Raw genomic sequence first — 21,866 nt, 5'->3', positions numbered from 1 at the left:
GCAATATTGGATAATTGGAAGCTAAGGGTAAGTTAGATTAAGATAAGCAACAAGACAAGAAATATTTCCTTAGTTTTCCAACTATGGGGCTATGAATGCAAAATCCTGGGGAAAAGTCAGAGAAAAAGTCTATCAAAAGTGAGAAAAACTGGCAGAAAAGGGTTCCTATGGAAACTTTTGGCCTGTGGATAGCTTAAATCTAAGTCCTGAGTGTTAGAGGAAAGAAATTTCCCTGAGACAAATGTGGATGAAATAAAACTTTTCACTCTGCTGATGCTGGCACTGTATGAAAACATCATACCAGCAAAATTAGTCTCCATTTGGTCACGAAGTCAAAATTAAAGAAAACAGAAGTTTTCAGGAAAACTTAATAATGTTTCTCTCAAAAACTGAAAGCTTTCTTGGGAAAGACATAGTAATCTCTCTCTAAAAAATTAAAAGCTTTTCAGACTTTTTTTCTCAGATATTTTCTCTTTCTGTAAGGCAAAAATTTAACTCACCTGTAAGAAACATCCATCAGAATTGGAAAATTACCTGCAATTGTTCTAGAAAAAAACAAAAAAACCTCTTGAAATATGGCAAATCCTGTCTGCTAGTCCTGTTTCTCCTTCCAATTAGAGAAAAAGAGCAGCCACCATCCCCTGCAGCTACAGCCTAGCCCTAGATGCTTGGGAAAGTGTGGGCAGAGAGCCACAGAGAGCCTATTGGGCAGCTTCCTCCCTGAAGTGTGGAGACACAACAGAGGCAGTGTGGGACCTGGGGAGGGGCTCCTGGGATGAATGAAGCAGTGAAGCTGAGCCTCAGTTATGGCATTAGGGATTCTGTATCTGGGAAAGGAGATAAGCCAGGACAAGTCCAAGATCTGCCTGGGAGGGAACCTCTCTGACAAGGCTAAAAAGAGTTTTATTTCAGGAACTTTCATTTTTTTCACTGACCCAGTATGGCAGAGGAGCAAGCCCCAAGGGGTTTTTACTTCTGGCACCAAAATGCCTGTTTGCATGCTTGCAGACAGTTGTGACCAGCTCCAGAAAGAGTGGCTGGTGAAAATACTGATCAGAGTGTGACAGTTATCAAATGGTAATACAAGTGTCCTAATTCAAGCTTAGGGGAAAAAAGTAAAACAGAAATGGGAGTGCAGAACTACATGAAAGGCAGCATGGGAAATGTAGTCTGTAACATCATCCATAACCATGGGATGATATAGAGAACGGCAATATGGGAAATGTAGTTTTTCAGCTCAAAATGGTGATACTGCTCAAAAACTGTTTTTTCCCCCTGCTTAAAATGCAGTTTTTTTCCAAGTCCTATTAAAAAGCTTAGTCTTAACTCTTGAGAACTAAGAGGCCAATAGCTTGTTGTTTATCAACAAGTCACCTGGAAACCCTTAAGAAAGCAAGGAAAATTGGCTCATACACTGGAAAACTGCTTTAGGCATGAAAAACACTTATGGGAAGATAAAGAAATTCTTTGTCTCTTGAATAATAGCCTGCAGTGAGTGATTGCTTTGCCAGTCTACTGGTGGAACAAGGAAGCACATATTCAGAAAGGAATGACTGCTTTGTAGATGGGGACGAAACTCCAGAAAATCTAGCTGTCTTTCAAAATAGAGTTACTTCACTTGAGAGTGCCCTATAAGTAAACAATGCTAAATTCGAACACGCGCTTAGTGATTGCTCTGATGTTAGTGAGGAGTTAGTGAACATAGTGAAAACGCTAAATCATGGAAACAAATAAGACGACACCTCTATTTTCTTAATTCCTTTTGGCATTAGCAGCTTCTATGAACAAATAATCTTGTCAGAAACAGTGGGCTAATAAAAATCTGTCAAAGACAAGGTATCCTTAAAAGGGCTAATGGCAATTTTAAAAAGCAGCTTTAGAAAATTAAGAAAGGGGAACACTGTACAATCAGAAACTTGCTGCCTCCCTGAGCATTTGGTTAGGAGTATGGAACAGAGGAATTTCAACACCAGTGAGGCTCCTCTAGATACTTAGGTTCCTGATATTTAGGTTCCATCCTGCAGTCTGGGGAAAGAGGAGGTTCAGACTGCTTAGGAGTTTGGGGACAAACATTTTGTCACTACTAAGTAAAAACTGAAAGGAAACAGAAATTGGAGCCACACTGCCTTTGTTTGACTAGCAGCAAATCAATGCAGGCTCCTTTGAGATAGTGCTGAACAGCTATGGAGGAAGTTTTTTCTAAGAGCTTTATGGCAGCTCAGTGTGGTAATTCCACCCTCGCTCTGAGGTGAGGCTTCTTGGTAGAGCTAACCAAAAGTTGTGATTTAGATGAGTGAAGTTTCAGCAACCTTTACCTGAATTGTGGCACTCAGGGAGCTGCAACGAGTTGAGTGAAGGGACAGACCCTGATGGCAACCACATGATGTGTAAATATCTCCTGGTTCTGGAATGGCTAGAAGGGCCAGCAGGAAATGTGACTTTGGGGGTGTGACATTGTCCTAAGTGTTACAGCCCACCAGAACTGAGTGTTTCAGCCCTCAGCAACAAAAGTTATAGCCACATAGCAACAACACTCATGAAATTCCAGAGTCAAGGGAGTCAGATACAATGACTCTAGAGCCACTGATGAATTAGGCTCTTGTGTACAACTGTCAGGGGAACTTTCAAGGATGTTATCAAAACTGATTGTGAATTCAGAAATGAAGCAGTTTTGAGTTTACCTGCAATTTGAACTATTATGTTTCTCAATTTATGTACGCTCTATTGTTGGAAGATAATGTAAATAGTTGAGTTAAAAGATCTCTTTTAGATGTTTGCTAAGGTTTATAAAGTAGTCTTATAGAATGTAAGTTTAAATATGTATACTGATAATAGTTCTATTAAGAGATCTGTTTTAGATGTTTCCTAAAGTTTAAGAGGTAGTCCTAAAGAGTGTTTGCTTTTGATTATAAGTTTGTAAGGAGTTTAAATACATATAGTAAATAGTTATGCAAGTACTAAGTATGTATAGCAATTCATACTAGAATTATGTTGATATTAATGAACCAGTGTTTGGTGGAGTGAAGGGAATCTTTAAGTTCGATGCAGTTTATTTGATATACTTTGCATCAAGAGTCTCTTGATTTAAAAAAGAGCTTGGCATAGCATATGCCATTATAGACATCTTTTTTTTTGGTTTTTCGAGACAGGGTTTCTCTGTGTAGCTTTGCGCCTTTCCTGGAACTCGCTTTGGAGACCAGGCTGGCCTCGAACTCACAGAGATCCGCCTGGCTCTGCCTCCCGAGTGCTGGGATTAAAGGCGTGCGCCACCACCGCCCGGCTCATTATAGACATCTTAAGACCCATTCAAAACAGAACATTCTATTTTGATCATCCTCTACTTCTTTACTGTGGGTGTAGCAGCCTAGGGATCACTGGGTTGTTACTTTCAAGCTCCCTACTCAGAGTTGAGTAAAACTCTGTACCTGCTTCTGCCAGAGACTGGTAATCAGAGATGAGCAACATTCCTCTTGTTAACTGCCAACCTGAGACACAAATATGCTTAATAGAAAGTATATCTCTAAGATGGGTAAGGTTTGCCTAACTGAAGAAGATGACCTAATACAGGCACAGTCTATCTGAGGGGCCTGAAGGAATCCTTAAAAAATTAAGAGGAGGGACCTGTGGGAGAACACAGAGGATTCCAAGTGAGATCTGAGCTTGCTTTGCCCAGCAGGGCTGCATAAGGGGATGGATTATCAATGTGCATGGTTACTAGGAGGTTGGAAGGGACTGCACTTGGCTGTGCTAGGAGGAGGTATTTTGCTCCACAGCTTAGCATTACATTAAAAAACCCTTAAGAAGAGACAGAAGGGGCTGGGGGATAAGGACTCATGCCCTAACAAGGCCATCTTGAAGTTCTATATACCTCTCTCAAATCTATATTTCTATCTAAATCTCTTATCCAACACTACTCAAGAACACCCTGGAAAAAGGTGGGAGCAGGTACTCCACAGGCCACAGACCCTAATTTCATGAAATGCCCAGGTTTAGAAAAGAGTTATCAGGTCATGATAATCAAATTGAGTGCTTCCCTTTCTCCATGAAGAACAGTAGCACTACTGGGATCCTAACATGCAAAATAGCCCTTATCTTCCTGGATGTTTCTCTGCGATGGTCATAGAGAAACCTGATGGGATGCAACAAAAATATTAGCATATGTCACCAATGAACTCAGATGCATTTTCAGGAGTAGGCCATGTGGTGCGTGTGTTTGTTAAAATCTTTGTTATCATATTATATTGTATTTATTCACCTCAATTTACAAAAGTTCGGTTTAAGGCAAAACCTAAATGGCAAAGATGTTTATGTACTAATTGATACTTGCTAAATAGTCAGAGCATGGGAATTGAGAGTTCTGTCACATCCTTCTAATTTCTGCAAATGTCCAATAAGATGCTATTCTTAAATTGGAAAAAGTACAATGTATATTTTGAAAACTTCCCATATCAAAAACTTAGTGGCAACTATAACTTGCAAAGTAAACAAAATAGTATTGAAAAATCAGAGGGCATATTTTCAGAAACCACATCAACACAAGTGGTATAAACTAAACAACTTAACTTGATTAATTGTGGGATATGGACTTACATTCAGGACTGATCACTGTGGTATTACTCAGCATTAGAGATGAGAATAAAACAAGGTAGAAATAGAACTTTTATGGACGGTCTTAAAAATAGATAAAGATAGGGAATCCAGTGAGTCTTTAAGTTTGATATTGGAAATTCAATATTGTATGGAAAGCATAAGATAGGAGGTGGTCCTGAGTGTCATTAAAAATAACCTTCATACAATGGGGATATTTAAGTCAAGAAGCATATAGAAAATGGAAATATTTGTTTAGCTTGTCACTAGCTCATAAAGGAAATTTCAAAATATGACATAGAATAAAGGAGACCTGAAAATTGATAATCTTGATAATTTTATCAAGAATCCAAACATATCTCTCAAGGGAGTAAAACACAGAAATCATTTCCATGAACTCCTGAGGCCATTGATAATAATTTCATGAAATCCCAAGCCTTAGAAAAGAGTTACCAGGTCATGAAAATCAGATGTGGGGCTTACCTCTCTGTAAGAAGAATCAGTAGCCTCTGTGGGATCCTAACCTGCAACATAATAGAAATAAAATATATCAGGCCCAAATAGGTGTCCAGGTAAGAATCCATGCCTTACTAGTAAAAACATGAAGCCATCCTAGCACACAAAACATTACTGACAAACACTGAGGTGATTTCTTTGCTCTCCTAAATTTTGGCTTCTCTTGAGAGGACACATTTTCTCACCTATCCCTTCCTCTAATGAGTCAGTCTAAATCCATTAGGCAATGAAGGGAGAGAAAGAGGGAGAGAGAGACAGAGGCAGAGAGACAGAGAGACAGAGACAGAGAGATGTCTCTTTCAAAGGACAGCAGTAGTTGTACTCCAGCAGGAAGAAGACATGGCATTTGTATCTTAGACTTCGTGCTATATCTCAGGGTTCAAGAGCACATTGAATATGGGCCTTAGGAGGCAGGAAGATGGACCATAGCTAAGATATTCATTACAAGTCTTATAGAATTTTTGAGCAATCACTTAGCTCCATTGATGTGTAATATCACCTGGGAAATTATTCAAACTTGCACAGCAGCAGATTATGGAATGATGTATGAAAATCTAGAAACCCATCCAAATGCAGGTATTTTCCTGGATCTTTGGCAATTCCACTCATTTGGGAGATGGGTAAGACCTTGAAATTAAGGACTGTGAGGTATACTGTTTTCTCTGAAAACAGTCGCTTTGTAAAAGGGAAGAATGCCTTTGTGGCAAACATGAATTCCTTTGTTGATTTCTCATTAAGAATGGTGTGCATCACTGCCAGACTAGGACAAGTTTCAAGATTCATCTTACCTTTCAATACACCTTGTGAGGAGAAGGCGTCCATTCAAGCGATCTAATATGACTCCTAAACATTCATATTAATTTATCTGTATGAAAAATGACATATATATGTATATGTATGTCACATGTATATATATATATATAGTTTCATCTTTCATTTGTGGTGACTCAAATAATGACAACACAGTGCAGGTGGTTCTTCCATGTTTCACTTTAAAAATTTTGAGTGTCTGCCTTCTTATCTACTCTGAGTACCCCCTTGTCTCTTCCTATCCTCAGATGATTGTTTTCCTGATTGATAATTCTCAGTGCAATACTTGTTTGAAGTAACATGTGCAATTGTTTGAGATTTATGATGTGTGTGCATGATCTAAACTTATTAAAAACTACAAAAAATGTAAAGAAATTAAAGTCCTTACTTCAAACCTTGTGCTTCAAACAAACAATGCATTTAAGACATGGATGCTCAAAAAAAATAATTTCATGAAGAAGGAATTGTGGTGGTAAGATGTGTTGAATAATCAGGTAAAATTAAAAAAGCTGATGGATCTGGTGCCTCACGGTAACATGTTTATTAGCAGCCATAATAATACAGCTTCCAGAAAGAAAGGTATATGCAGTGACAATATATAGAAAAGGATTTTTCTCATAACATGGTGAATTATCTCACATTGTGACCAAACGGCACAAAAGAGCAGGAGAGGCACAGTCCTGTTCTGGTGGAAGTGAGTCCTGTAATCCTTTCTTGTCCTTTTGCCAATGTGGGAATGTGAAATTCCCATGGCAGTGTCAGAAGATGCTCAATGATTCTTTCACTGCTTCCATATCTTTTGATATTTTTTTCATTCAGGTTTGTATGAGTCAGTAACTTAACAGGAATGTATACCCTATGGTTTAGTACAGTATATTCCAGAGGGAAAGGAATGAAGGAAATATTAGGACAGGTTTGGCACACCCAAATATTGTGATTTCGTCCAAATTGAGGAGACCAAATCCAGTCTGCACTGTTTTCTGTCATCCTTCAAAGGGGAAGTGCTGTGGGATGGTCTGTATGTCAAATCTGTTGCTCTGATTGGCCAATAAATAAAACACTGATTGGCCAGTGGCCAGGCAGGAAGTATAGGCAGGACTAACAGAGAGGAGAATTGAGAGAACAGGAAGGTGGGAGGAGACACTGCCAGCCGCCACCATGACAAGCAGCATGTGAAGACTCTGGTAAGCCACAAGCCACATGGCAAGGTATAGATTTTTAAAAATGGATTAATTTAAGATGCAAGAACTAGATAGCTAGAAGTCTGGCACGGCCATACAGTTTGTAAGCAATATAAGTCTCTGTGTTTACTTGGTTGGGTCTGAGCGGCTGTGGGACTGGTGAGTGACAGAGATTTGTCCTGACTGTGGGCCAGGCCAGAAAACTCTAGCTACAGGGAAGAGTTTTGGCCAGGTTCTGAAAACATTGTTCTCGAGAGGATCTCCTATCTGAAATTCAGATTGCCATTGGTATGAGTTGATCACTGTCCTCAGAGACTTGGTGTCATCATTGATCCAGACAAACCCTTTCCTACCATGAGACTATTTCCACTGCCATGTGAAAGCTGGGACAGCTATTCTCTTTGTCTTTGAAAAGGAAGATCAGGATTGTGCAGCAGGCTTGTTGTTCTGGTCCTAAGCAGAGGTCCTGAACCAGCTATTGCAAGAATAAATTGTGATCTTTTAAGATCATGGATGTGTTGAGCAAGTATCAGTACTCTATTGAGCCACAAGTACTGATAACAAAAAGAAACACATTAGAGGGCATTTATGGGATGACTTTTCATCCTGAAAAAGGATTTCCATGAGAAAAAGGGCTAAATGTATTAAATAGTCATCAAAAAGACATGGGTCACCATTTAATATGTTTAGATAGGCATTCCAAAATTTGGGTTTCATGAAAATCTAATATTCAGGAGTTTTTGTTAGATTTCTCCTCTTATTCCTCCTCCTCCTCCTCCTCCTCTTTCTCAAACTTCTCTGTCTATACCAGTCCTAGAATTTGTCTTCTGTCACTGTCAAGTGTGGAACCTTCAGGTGATCATTCAAATGTTAATAGTCTACTGAATCTAGAACTTAATGTGCCAAAGCCAACATCTTCCTGGATGTTTCTCTGCTACGGTCATAATAGGAACCCGAGGGAAAGCAACAAATAAATTTGTGTATGTCACAAATGATCACAGAGTCATTTAAAGGGGCATGACTTGTGTGGTGGATGTTTGAGTCTAGATCAAATGTCTCTTGCTATCACACTGTGCTGTATTTATTCAAATCAAATTACAGAAGTTCAGTTTTTGGGATTTCTAAATGGCAATGATTTTTACATACAAATTCAATCTGGATAATTGGTCAGAGCATGAGAATCTACAGTTCAGCCACATCCTGCTCATTTCTACATCTGTCCTGGAAGGTGTTTGTCTTAGAACAGATAGAGTACAACACTAATTTTGAGTAACTTCCCTGAGCAAACACTTAGAGTCACCCGTAACTGCAAAGCAGACAAAATAGTATTGAAAGTTCAGAGCGGGTATTTTCAGAATCCAAATCTATCCAAGTTAGATAAGGTAAAGAACTAAACTTGATCCTCAGTGCTCTGGAACAGACATTCGGTACTGGTCTCTGACTGGTTACTTAGCATTAGGGAAGAGGACCAGGCAAGGTAGAGTTAGTAATTTGATGGATAGACTGTAAAGGAGAAAAAAGATAGAGAATCTGGGAATCTTTATGACTGAACTTCAGAAAATCTCTATTGAATGGAAAGCATGAACTAGGAGGTGGTCTTGAGTGTCATTACAAAATAACCTTCACACAAGTGGGATTTTTTGTTTGCTTTGTTTACTTTTTTGTTTTGTTTTGTTTTTCAACGAAGTCCCTTTTATTTATTTAGCTGTAAGAAATTTTCTTTATTAACTAAATCTCCGGGAATTTTCAGCATAAGATTTAGTATATTAATGACCACCAACACCTGGCTCTGAGGCTTGTTCAGTCTCTTCCAGTCCTTAGTGGGAGTCGAAGGAGGAGACATCATTAACAGAGACCAAGGCAGGGGACTGTGTCTTCCTTTCCTAGTTGGACAAGTTGCTCAACTCTTGTCTAGAACAGGAAAAGAGGCAGTTTCTCAGAAAAATTAATAACAAACTTGACAATGAATCAGTAAGAGCTCTAACAATTTAGATTTATCAGTATATTGGTCCAAACTCTAATTTCTTTTCATGTTGCAGTTTACTTCTTCTGTATGTAATTTTAATAATCTGACTCCCTGTGCAGAAATGAATCAACTCAGTGCAAAGAAAAAATCCCTTAACCTGGAATAGTCTCATCTTGTTTTGGGAAAAGGCTTCCTGCTCCACAATCAAGAGATGAACACACATTCCCCCAATGCTACTTATGGCCCTAGATGTACATACAGGCAGTTTTGGATGGAACTAGCAAGGGCACCTGGAGGCACTATGCAGAGAGCCTTTGCAAAGGTCTTAAAATCAACCTTGGGCGACAGTCCATGAGCGCGTGGAATGGCTCTGAGTCCCCAACAACTTCTGCTATTCCATTTCATAAACTAGGCTCAGCTGCGGCGTTGGAATTTTCAGGAGCAGGAGCAGCAGCAGCAGGAGCGGCTCCCCGAGGTAGAACTTTAATAACGCGAGGCTTGTCAATGATACAGGCTGTCTGGTTTCCCTTCTCCACGATGCCGACGATCCATGTTTGGTGACCCTCTCCATACTTGGAAGATTTGATTTCCGAACAAAAGCGGGCCACCTGTTCTCTTGACAGACAAATCAGTAACCCCCCAGAGGTTTCAGCTGATGTTCCCTGGAAGAGGCCAAAGTGCCCACTGGCTTTGCTGATGGCAGCCATCTTGGCAATGATTGGCAGGTTATGAATGACAAAGGACACTTCGCTTTTCTGTTGTTTTGCGAGGTTCTGAGAGTGTCCTAAAATGCCAAAGCCTGTGATACCTGTGGCTGTGTGAGCATTAAATGTGTGCATCAACCCAGCAGCAGTTCTGTTTAGAGTAGCCATATTGAACATAGCTTCCTGATAGACCAACTCTACTTCCTCTCTGGAAACCACCATCTTGATTTTATTCCATTTCTCAGGATTATCCAGCCATTGGTGGGCATTGGCGGCAACCTGGGTTCCCAAAGGTTTGGTCAGCACCAGCACGTCTCCTACCACTGCACTATCATGTTCTGTTTCAAGGTTCAAGAGTACATTGAACGTGTGCTCTTGGGAGGCAGGAAGCTTGACCCTATCCATGATATTCCTTCCAAGTCTTGTAGAATTCTCGGGCAAGCACCTGCTCTCTTGATGTGTAATATCCACTGGTTATGATTGAGTCTTGCATGTCACAGATTACGGAATGAAGTATGAAATCCTAGAAACCCTTCCCAATGCAGATAGTTTCCTGGATCTTGGGCAATTCCACTCACTTCAGAGATGGGTATGATCTTGAAATTATGGTCTGTGGAGTTGACAATTTTCTCGGAAAACAGGCATTTGCTAAAAGAGAAGGTTACCTGGATGGCACACATGAACTCCTTTGCTCATTTCCCTTTGAGAATGGTGTGGATCTCTGCCAGACTAGGACAAGTTTCAAAATTCTATTTCCACTTCAAGAAACTTTGCTGTGTGAACGTTCCCTTTGAGTGATCTATCGTGACTCTTAATGCTTCTTTTTATAGAATCTCTATGAAACAATGTCATATATATATATATATATATATATATATATATATGTATAAACATGTCATTGTTTCATCTTTCTTTTGTACTATTTCAAATAATCTTGGCATAGCACAGGTGGTTCTTCTATGTTTCATTTCAGAGACTTTGAGTGCCTGCCTTGTTATCTACTCTCGAATTATCTGCTTGCCTCTTCCTATTCTCAGATAATTGTTTTCCTGACTTATGATTCTGAATGTAATTCTTGTTGGAAGTAACATGTGGCAGTCTTTGAGGCCTATGATGTGTGTGCATGATCTCAACTTACTAATACCTACACAAAATGTAAACAAACTGAAGCCCTCACTTCTAACATTGTGCCTCAAAAACACAATGCACTTAAGTCATGGACCCTCATCAAAAATTATAATTTTGTCAAGAAGGCATTATGATGGTAAGATGTGATTGGTGAGCAGGTCAACATCTGAAAGCTGCTTGATCTGGTGCCTCACAGTAAGATGACTATTTGCACCCATAAAAATACAGCTTCCAGTAAGAAGGGTATATTCAGTGACAATACATAGAAAATGACTTTTTCTCACAATATGGTGAATTATCTCATACTGTGGCCAAATGGTACAAAGGAACAGGAGAGGCACAGTCCTGTTCTGGTGGAAGTGAGTCCTGTAATCCTTTCTTGTCCTTTTGCCAATGTGGGAACGTGAAATTCCCATGAGAATACCAGGAGATGCTCAATGATTCTTTCAGTGCTTCCACATCTTTTGATATTTTTTCATTCAGGCTTACATGATTGGATAACTTAAAAGCAATGTACACCCTATATTTACTACAGTACTTTCTAGATGGAAAGGAATGAAGCAATTTTTAGGACAGGTTTGTCACACCCAAATATTGTGATTTTGTCCAAATTTAAGAACCAAATCCAGTCTGCACTGTTTTCTGTCATCCTTCAAAGGGGAAGAGTTTGGGCCAAATTCTGGAAACATCATTGTTCTTGAGAGGATCTCCTATCTGGACCTCAGATTGCCATTTGTATGAGTTGATCACCGATCTCATGGACTTGTCATCGTTGATCCAGACAAGCCCTCTCTCAGCACATGACTGTTTCCACTGCCAGGGCAATGCTGGGACAGCTATTCTCTTTAGCTTTGAAAAGAAAGATCAGGATTGTGCAGCAGGCTTGTTGTTTTCATCCTCAACAGAGGTCCTTAACAAGATATTGCAAGAAAAAAAATTGTCATCTGCATTTTAGAGCGTGGATGAGATGAACAATATCAATCCTCTATTGTGCCACAGGTTCTGATAACAAAGAGAAGCACATTAGCGGACTTTCATGGGATGAGTTTTCATCTTGAAATCAGATTTCCATCAGAAAAAAGACAAAATGTGTTAAATAGGCATTAAACATGTCATGGGTTACCATTTAATATTTTTAGAGAGGCATTCTAATTTTTGGATTTCATGAAAATCTAATATTCAGGACTTTTAGTAGCTTTTTCCTCTTCTGCCTGCTCCTTCTCTTCCTCTTTCTCAAACTCCTCTACCTCTTCTGCCTCTAAATGCCTATAGATTTTTTTCTGTTTCACTGCCCAGTGTGGGCTTTCCAGTTGCTTTCCCAACTGTCAACACTACTGAAACCTCACACTTGTTTTCCAAATAAGCACCCTCCTTTTTGTTTCTCTGCTACCGATGTGATAGAAACTCAAGGAGAACATAAAAATGATAGGTATATGTGAGAAATAATCATAGATGCATTTTCATTGGCAGGCCTTGTGATGTGTGTGTTTGAGTTCTGATAAAATCATTCCTGTATTTACAAGATATTGTATTTATTCACCTCTATTTATGAAAGTTCAATTTTAGGAATCCCTTAATGCAAAGATTTCTATACATATATTGATTCTTGCTAATTGTTCAGAGCATGGGAATTTAGAGTTCTGCTACATCCTCTTCATCTCTGTATCTGTCCTTCAAATTGCTTGTCTTAAACCAGATAGACTACAAAACAAGTTTTGAGTAACTTCCCTGAACAAACACTCACAGTCACCTGTAACTTGCAAAGCAAACAAAATGATATTGAGAACTCAGAGCAGATATTTTCAGAATCTAAATCTATACAAGTCAGATAAGGTAAAGACCTAAACTTGATCCTCAGTGTTCTAGGATTGACATTCTATACTGGTTTCTGTGGTGTTACTCAGCATTAGGGAAATGACCATACAAGGTAGAGATAGTAGCTTGTTTGATGGATTGCAAAGGACAAAAAGATAACGAGTCTGCAAGACTGAGCATCAGAAATTCAATATTGAATGGAATGCATGAGCTATGAGATGGTCTTGCGTGTAATTACAAAATAACCTTCACACTTCTGAGATCTTTTAAATCAAGAAACATACAGGGAATGGAAATATTTGTTTCCCTTGTCACTAGCTTGGTAAGGGAATTCCAATCTCTGAGGCATAGAATAATCAAGACCTGAAAATTGAAAACTTGTATACTCTAGCATGAATCCAAATATAACTATCAAGAGAGTTAAATCAAAGAAACAATATTCATTGAACTTCTGGTGTCATATACCCTTCTTTAAGAAATCTTCAGCCTTAATAGTTATTCTGTCTCCAGTATCAGATTTCTTGCTTACCTCTCCCACCTGAATAATTTTTAGCCCTCTGGGATTTTAATTTTTGACAATATAGAACTAAATTGTATCTGTCATCAAAATGGCATTGTCCATCTTTACATATCTTTAAATAGGCATCCACATTTTGGATTTCATGACAATATATTTATCAGGAGATTTTTTGTTAGCTTATTCCTCATCCTCCTTCTCCTCTCGGCCTCTCAGTTTCCTCTTCCTTTTCTACCTCAATATTTTGTCCTCTGTCTCACACCCCAGTATTTCCAGTATTCCATTTCATCCTTCAATTGTCAATACTCTTCTGAATCCTGAAGCTTGTGTCCCAATGCCATCATCTTCCTGCATGTTTCTTTGAATAGAAAGCACAGGGGAAGCAAAAAATGATTGGCAAATGTTCAGCAATAATCTCAGATACATTTTCAGGGTGTTTGAGTTTGGATGAAATCTCCATGTTATCACACCGTGTTGTATTTATTCACCTAATTAAAAAAAAACTCAGTTTAGTGATCCCTAGATTGATTATTGCTAATTAGTCTGAGCATGAGCATATCATCCTCTTTTGTGCTATTGTACAGTAAGATGTTTTTCTTAAATCAAATATGCTAAAACACAAGTTTTGTGTAATGTCCCATAAAAAACGTCTAGATTCACCTGTAACTTGAAAAACAAAACAAAATAGTAGTAAAAACTCAGAGGGAGTGTGTTCAGTATCCTCTTATATATGTTGAATAAGGCAAACATGTAAACCTGATTCTCTGTGTTCTAGGAGCCTATATTCAGGACTGGCTTCTGTTGCACTACTCAGCATAAGACAGGAAAGAAAAAGGAGTCTGTGGCATAGAATTTAAAGGAGAATAAGATAGGGAATCAAGGGAGGATTTAAGACTGAATATCAGAAATTCACATTTGAACAGAAAGCTTAAATTTTCAGGTGGTCTAGAAAGTCCTTACAGCATAACCTTAACACAACTGGGGTCTTCTAAATTAAGAAGCGTACATGGTATGGTAAAATTTGGTAACTTTGTCACTAGCTTGAAAAGGGAATTACACTCTATGATACCTAAACTAATGGAAGAGTTAAAAATGATAAACTTGATAAATTATCATTAATCTCAACACAATTTTCAAGGGAGTGTAATCATATTAGTCATATTCCTTGAACTATTGATTTTATAGATCCTGATTTTAAGATATCCCTACTATATTCTAGAGTTACCAAGTCACCAGAATCAGATTTGTTGCTCACCTCTCTCACTTAAGGAATAAGTAGCTCTGCTGGACTCTAAGCTACAATTTAATAGAATTATAATATGTTAGGGCTAGAAATGTGTCCATACAACTCTGTATGCCTAGCTAGACACACCTGCAGCTGTCCTACCAATACAACCTTCCCATCAAACACTGCAGTAGACCCTTTGCTTTTCTAAAGTTTGGTTTATCTTGCAAAGAAACCTTTTCTTTCTAATCACTTCATCTAAAGCAGTCAATCTAAGCACATTTGACAATGAAATATTAGAGAGTTGTCTCTTTGAAAGTATAGTGTTGCTTATACTCAAGCAGGGAAAGGATTTGACATGCATATATTAGATACATTTGCTATGAATTCTTTTTTTATACCTTTGAAAAAATAGTGCTCCATGAAGGCCTTCATTCAACTGATCTATCATGAGCCCTAACTCCTTCCTTTTATCATAGCTCAGTGAAATTTGAAATATATTTTTTTCAATTTTCATTTGATGAGAATCAAATACTCTGAGCATAGTGTATGTGGTTTTTCAATATTTCCCTTGAAAAACTTAGAGTGTCTGCTTTGTTATCTACTCTCTCTGTGCACCTGCTTGCCTCTTTGTGTACTCAGCTGAATGTTTTCCTGAATCATAGATCTGAGTGGAATGACTATTGAAATTAGGATGTGTTTGTGTCCTACAGTGTGTGTGAAGGCGTTCAGCTTACCAATAAAGACTAATAATGTAAGGAAACTAAAGTCCACACTTCACACATTGTACTTCAAACACAGACTGCAGTTATGACATGGACCATAACAAAAAATTATGATTTTGCCAAGAAGACATTATGATGGAAAGAAGTATTTGGTAAGCAGGTAAATTCTAAAAGCTGATTGATCTGGTGCCTCACAGTAAGATAACTATTAGCATCCAAAGTAATACAGCTTTCAGTAAGAAAGATATATTCATTGACAATATATAGAAAAGGAATTATTCTCACAACATGGTGAATTATCTCACATTGTTGCCAAATTGTGGAAAGGAGCAGTAGAGGCAGAGTCCTCCTAAATTGTCAGTTATGCTTGCAGTAATTTCTATTATCTCTTCTTGCTGTTTCCCCAATGTAAGAATGTAAAATTCCCATGGGGCAGCCAGTGAGATGTTCAGTAATTGTTTTCATTACTGCCACCTCTTTGGATTCTTTCTTTCATGCTTGCATGAGTCAATAACTTAAAGGTGATTGACAACATTGTTTAACACAGTACTTTTCAGATGGAATGTAAAGAAATGCAAATATTGGAGCTAGTTTTAAACATGAAAAATTGACATTTCCTCAAAATATAGGAGAACAAAGACAGTCAGCACTGTTGTCTGTCATCCTAAAAATAGGAAGAGTGCCAGCCATCCTCTGAAAACACCATTGCCTCAAGAAGACCTCCTATCTGGACTTCAGATTGCCATTAATATAATTCTCAGAGACTTATCGTCAGAGCCCAACAAATCCTTTCTTAACACATGAATACTTCCACTGAAATGTGGAAGCTAGAGTAGCCAATCTCCTCAGCTTTGAAAGGAAAATAAGGATTGAGCACCAGGCTGGTTATTCAGAATTGCAATAGAGGGCTGAACCAGAGATAGTATGAATATATGGTCTCCTGCTTCTTACAGCATAAATGAGGTAAACAACATATTAAAGCCTCTACGGTGCCATAGTTACTGAGAAGAAGAGAAACACTTTGGACAATTTTTATTGTTTGATTTCTCATTCTAAAATCTGATTTCCATGAAAATAAAACAAACATATTCTGAAAATGCATCTAAAATGCCATGAGTTATCTTTAAATATCTTTTGATAATTATTCTATGTGTTAGATTATATTAGAATGTATTCATCAAGAACTTTTTGGTAGATTCTTTCATCACCTCCTCCTTATTCTCATTCTCCTCCAACTAGTATACTTCAAGGTTTTGTCCTCTATCTCACAGCTCAGTATGTACCTTCAGGTTCATCCTGTAACTGTGACTGTTATGTAGAATCCTGAAACTTGTGTCCCATTACCATCACTATCTTGGACATTTCTCTACTATAGTCAGGACAGGAACCACAGAGAAAACAAAACAAAATGTCTGTATATGTCACTAATAAACTCTAATGCATTTCAGAATGGCAAATACTGTGGTTTGTCTTTTGAGTCTGATTTAAGACTTCTTTGTTATTACACCATGTTTTATTTATTCAAATAACTCCCCAAAGGTTCAATATTAGGAATTCCTAAATGGCAATTTTTTAATATAAAAATGATTTTTGCCAGTATGTCTAGTCGTGGGTATGTAGAGTTCTACCACATCCTAATCTTTTGTATAAATGTCCAGTAAGATGCTTTACTTAAGTCAGATGTAGCAAAAGAAAAGTTTTGAGTAATTTCCCATAAAAAATACTTAGAGTCACCTGTAACATCCAAAGCAAACAAAAAAGTAATGAAAACACAGCATGAGCATTTTCAGAATCCACATTTATACAAATCACATAAGCCAAATCAATAAATTGATTGTCTATCCTCTAAGAACCTACAGTCTGGACAGATCTCTGTAGAATCTCTGTATGTAGTTGACATACTGATTATTATGGAACATGATCAGACAAGGTATAAACAGTAGTATGATGCTTAGAGTTTAGAGGATAGTAAGATAGAGAATCATAGGAGGCATTAAGACTGAACGTTTGAAGATCACCTTTGAACTGAATGCATGAATGTGGAGGTGATCAAAAAAGTCATTACAGAATAACCTTCACACAACTGAGGTCTTTTAAATAAAGAAGCATACAAGCCATGATAATATTTGTTTACTTTGTCACTAGCTTGAGAAGGGAATTTCACTCTATGAGACATACAATAATGGAGGACTGAAAAGTCATATACTTGATAAGTAGCCTGAATCCAAATATAAATGTTAAGAGAATGAAATCATAGAAGTCAAATTCCTTGAACTACTGAGGTCACAGATCCTGATTTTAAGAAATCTCCATTATTAGTAAAGAGTTACTGGGTCATGAGAATCATATTCGATGCTTACCTCTCCTGCCTGAGGAATAAGTACCCCTCTGGGATTCTAACCTACAAAAAATAGAAATAAAATATATCAGGAATGGAAATGTGTCCAGACAACTCTGTCTCATGAACTATACCCTACAAACATCCTAGCATATACATTCTTTCCAACAAACACTCAGGTAGTTCATTGCTTTCCTAACTTTTGTCTTATTTTGCATGGACACCTTTTCTTCATGATTGCTTCCTCCAAAGCAGTCAGTCTAAACACATTTGACAATAAAGGAAAAGAGAGAGTTGTCACTTTGAAAGGATAGTGGTAGTTTTACTCAAGAGGAAGAAAATATGGCATGTATATGCTGTACTTCTTGTTTTATCACAGGATTCAAGAGCATATTGAACATGTGTTAAGAGAGAGAAGGCCTGACATTATGATATTCCTGCCAAGTGATGAAGAATTCTTAGGCAAGTACCTAGTTCCTTTGATGTGTATCATTAATTTGGTTATGATTCACCCTTGCACAGTCACAACATTATAGAATGAAGTATGAAATCCTAGAAACCCTTCCAAATGCAGATATTTTCCTGGATCTTGAGCAATTGCACTCATTCCCAAGATGGATAAGATCTTGGAATTGTGTATTGTGAGAAATACGTGTGTCTCTGAAATAAGGTATTTTCTAAAAGACAGTGATAAGTGGATGGCAATCTTGAATTCGTTTCCTGATTTCTGTTTGAGAATAGTGTGCATCACTACTAGACTAGGACAAAGTTCTCCATTCAATTTCCGTTTCAATAAACACTGCTTGGTGAACATCTTTACTCAACTGATCTATCATGATTCCAAAATTCTTCCTGTCATCATGTCTCAGTAAAATATGAAATATTCTTTTGTTTTGTTTTAAATTTGATTTGACTGAAATATTCTGAGTGCAGTACATGTCGTTCTTCAACGTTTCAGTTGAGAAACTTAAGAGTGCCTGCTTCTTTATCTGTTCCCTGTATACATGCTTGTCTCTTTTTTTTCTTCAACTGATTGTTTTCCTGGCTCATGTAACTGTTTGGAATGCTTGTTGGAAGTAGCTTGTGTTTTTGTTCATGACTAACATTAAGTGTGTGAATGCTCTTAGATTGCTAATAAAAACAAATAATGTAATGAAACCTAAACACACCCTTAACACAACATACTTCAAGAGGGAGATGGCTGTTAGGACTGGGGAGCATAACATTTAACAAATATGTCAAAAAGACATTATCATGGTAAGATGTAGTTGATGAGTAGGTCAAATTCTGAAAGCTGTTTGATCTGGTACCTGAACAATACAATGATTATTAGCTTCAAGAGGCAATCCAACTTCTCCTAAGAAGAATGACAAATTCACTGTCAATACATAGAAAACAAATGACTCTCAAAATACATGAACTATCTAAGATTGATGAAAAAAATCAAGGAAAGAAACAGGAGAGGCACATCCTTCCAAAATTCTCCATTATACAGACAGTGAATCCCACAAACACTTCCTTGTACTTTCCCAAATGTAGGAAAGTAAATGTCACTTGCAAGGACCATAAAGCTGCTAAGGGAATACTGCAGTGCTTTCACCTCTTTGGATTCTCTGGTTTGAGACTACATTAATCAATTGCTTAAAAACAGGTGTACACTATAACATATGATACAGTGACTTTCAAATGAAAAGTAAATGAGGAAGTATTACATCAATTTTGGGACACTGAAAAAATGCCATTTCCTCAAAATCTCAGATTCAAAGTCAGTCTACACTGTCATCTGTCACTCTTCAAACAAGAGAGTGATAGCTTTGTTCTGGAAACATCATTGCTCTCAAGAGCACTTCCAATATGGACATCAGATTGCCATTTGTATTAGTTGATCACCATCCACTGAGACTTGTTGTCGTCATTGATTCAGAAAAACCCTCTCTTTTTTTGTTTTGTTTATTTATTTATTGAGTAAAACCAAAACTTATTCTAAGCCACAGTCATCCTAGGGTCCCCCCTGCCATATAGCCTCCCTGATTCCATGGATTGATTGTTCTTTGATTTATATCTAGAATCCACTTATGAGTGAGTACATACCATGTTTGTCCTTCTGGGTTTGGGTTACCTCACTCAGGATGATATTTTCTAGTTCCATCCATTTGCCTGCAAATTTCATACTGTCATTTTTTTCTCTGCTGAGTAGTACTCCATTGTGTACATGTACCACATTTTCTTAATCCATTCTTCAGTTGTTGGGCATCTAGGTTGTTTCCAGGTTCTGGCTATTACAAATAGTGCTGCTATGAACATAGTTGAGCATGTTTCTTTGTGGTATGATTGAGCATTCCTTGGGTATATGTCCAAGAGTGGTATGGCTGAGTCTTGAGGTACATCGATTCCCAATTTTCTGAGAAACCGCCATACTGATTTCCACAGTGGTTGTACAAGTTTGCATTCCCACCAACAGTGGAGGAGTGTTCCCTTTGCTCCGCATCCTCTCCAACATAGACTGTATTCGTGTTTTTGATCATTGCCATTCTGACAGGTGTAAGGTGATATCTCAGAGTCATTTTGATTTGCATTTCTCTGATGATTAAGAATGTTGAGCATTTCTTTAAATGTCTTTCAGCCATTTGTGATTCTTCTTTTGAGAATTCTGTTTAACTCTTTAGCCCATTTTTAATTGAATTGCTCAGTATTTTGATGTCTAGTTTCTTGAGTTCTATATATACTGTGGAGATCAGTTTTTTGTCAGATGAGGGGTTGGTGAAGGTCTTTTCCCATTCTATAGGCTGTCTTTTTGTCTTATTGACCATGTCTTTTGCCCTACAAAAGCTTCTCAGTTTCAAGAGGTCCCATTTATTAATTGTTGTGCAGTGTTTGTGCTGCTGGTTTTATATTTAGGAAGTGATCTCCTGTGCCAATGTGTTCAAGTGTACTTCCTACTTTCTCTTCTATTAAGTTTAGTGTAACTGGATTTATGTTGAGGTCTTGAATCCACTTGGATTTGAGTTTTGTGCATAATGACAGATATGACTCTATTTGTAATCTTTTACATATTGACATCCAGTTATGCCAGCACCGTTTTTTTTTTTTTTTTTTTTTTTTTTTTGAGACAGGGTTTCTCTGTATAGCTTTGTGCCTTTCCTGGATCTCGCTCTGTAGATCAGGCTGGCCTCGAACTCACAAAGATCCACCTGCCTCTGCCTCCCGACTGCTGGGATTAAAGGCGTGCACCACCACTGCCTGGCATCATTTGTTAAAGATACTTTCTTTTTTTCCATTGCATAGTTTTGGCTTCTTTGTCGAATATCAGGTGTTCATATGTGCGTGAATTAATGTCAGGGTCTTCGATTCAATCCCATTGGTCTGTATGTCGGTTTTTATACCAGTATCAAGCTGTTTTTATTACTATAACTTTGTAGTAGAGCTTTAGGTCAGGGATGGTGATGCCACCAGAGATTGCTTTATTATTCAGGATACTTTTAGCTATCCTGGGTCTTTTGTTTTTCCACATGAAGTTGAATGTTTTTCTTTCCAAGTCTGTGAAGAATTGTGTTGGGATTTTGATGAGGATTGCATTGAATCTGTAGATTGCTATTGGTAAGATTGCCATTTTTACTATGTTAATCTTACCTATCCATGAGCATGGGAGATCCTTCCATTTTCTGATATCTTCTTCAATTTCTTTCTTTAGAGATTTACACTTTTTTTTTTCCAGAGCTGAGGACTGAACCCAAGGCCTTGTGCTTACTGGGCAAGTGCTCTACCATTGAGCAAAATCCCCAATCCCTAGAGATTTAACGTTCTTATCAAAAAGGTCCTTCACTTGTTTAGTTAGTGTTATCCCAAGGTATTTTATATTATTTGTGGCTATTGTAAAGGGTGATGTTTCTCTGACTTCTTTCTCAGCCCTTTTATCATTTGTGTATAAGAGGGCTACTGATTTTTTTTTAGTTGATCTTGTATCCTGCCACTTTACTGAAGGAGTTGTTTAGCTGTAGGAGTTCCCTGGTAGAATTTTTGGGGTTATGTATACTATCATATCATCTGCAAATAGTGAAAGTTTGAATTTTTCTTTTCCAATTTGTATCCTTTTGATCTCCTTTTGTTGTCTTATTGCTCTGGCTAGAACTTCAAGTACTATATTGAATATGGGGAGAGTGGACAGCCTTGTCTTGTTCCTGATTTTAGTGATATGGCTTTGAGTTTCTCCCCATTTAATTTGATGGTGACTGTTGGCTTGCTATAAATTGACTTTATTATGTTTAGGAATGTTCCTTGTATTCTTGATCTCTCTAAGACCTTTATCATGAAAGAGTATTGTATTTTGTCAAAGGCTTTTTCAGCATCTAATGAG

The 21,866-nt window shown here is 37.7% G+C and overlaps 1 protein-coding gene and 3 non-coding genes across 20 annotated transcripts in view; all 4 read right to left on the bottom strand.

The window, feature by feature from the left end:
• The window catches only part of LOC128124757 (selenide, water dikinase 2-like), a 168,633-nt gene that overhangs the window by 5,976 nt on the left and 140,791 nt on the right, over positions 1 to 21,866 (bottom strand). For 8 of the 17 annotated variants that reach the window (XR_008222957.1, XR_008222960.1, XR_008222956.1 and 5 more), the window contains 4 exons: positions 17,535 to 17,575; positions 8,876 to 11,802; positions 5,892 to 5,968; positions 5,071 to 5,111 (listed from right to left, as the gene is read on the bottom strand). The exons of 1 other annotated variant lie outside the window; for it this stretch is intronic. Coding sequence is in view for 1 of the 16 variants with exons in the window: in XM_052761391.1 (XP_052617351.1) it covers positions 9,462 to 10,169 (708 nt within the window). In the remaining 15 variants the exon portion in view is untranslated. 8 more of the 17 variants (XR_008222966.1, XR_008222969.1, XR_008222965.1 and 5 more) reach the window with 8 other exon arrangements.
• Positions 7,351 to 7,429, bottom strand: LOC128095864 (small nucleolar RNA SNORD109A). Its single transcript, XR_008213459.1, has one exon. It is a non-coding gene; the product is annotated as a small nucleolar RNA SNORD109A (small nucleolar RNA).
• LOC128095868 (small nucleolar RNA SNORD109A) lies at positions 11,609 to 11,671 on the bottom strand. The gene has a single exon (XR_008213462.1). It is a non-coding gene; the product is annotated as a small nucleolar RNA SNORD109A (small nucleolar RNA).
• On the bottom strand, positions 19,369 to 19,434 carry LOC128095865 (small nucleolar RNA SNORD109A). The gene has a single exon (XR_008213460.1). It is a non-coding gene; the product is annotated as a small nucleolar RNA SNORD109A (small nucleolar RNA).

The sequence above is a fragment of the Peromyscus californicus genome, unplaced genomic scaffold, assembly GCF_007827085.1.
Source record: "Peromyscus californicus insignis strain IS unplaced genomic scaffold, ASM782708v3 Scaffold_4__1_contigs__length_199733344, whole genome shotgun sequence".
Lineage (NCBI taxonomy): Eukaryota > Metazoa > Chordata > Mammalia > Rodentia > Cricetidae > Peromyscus > Peromyscus californicus.
The sequence above is the reverse complement of the archived record's forward strand: the minus strand, read 5'-3'. Positions and strand labels throughout refer to the sequence as shown.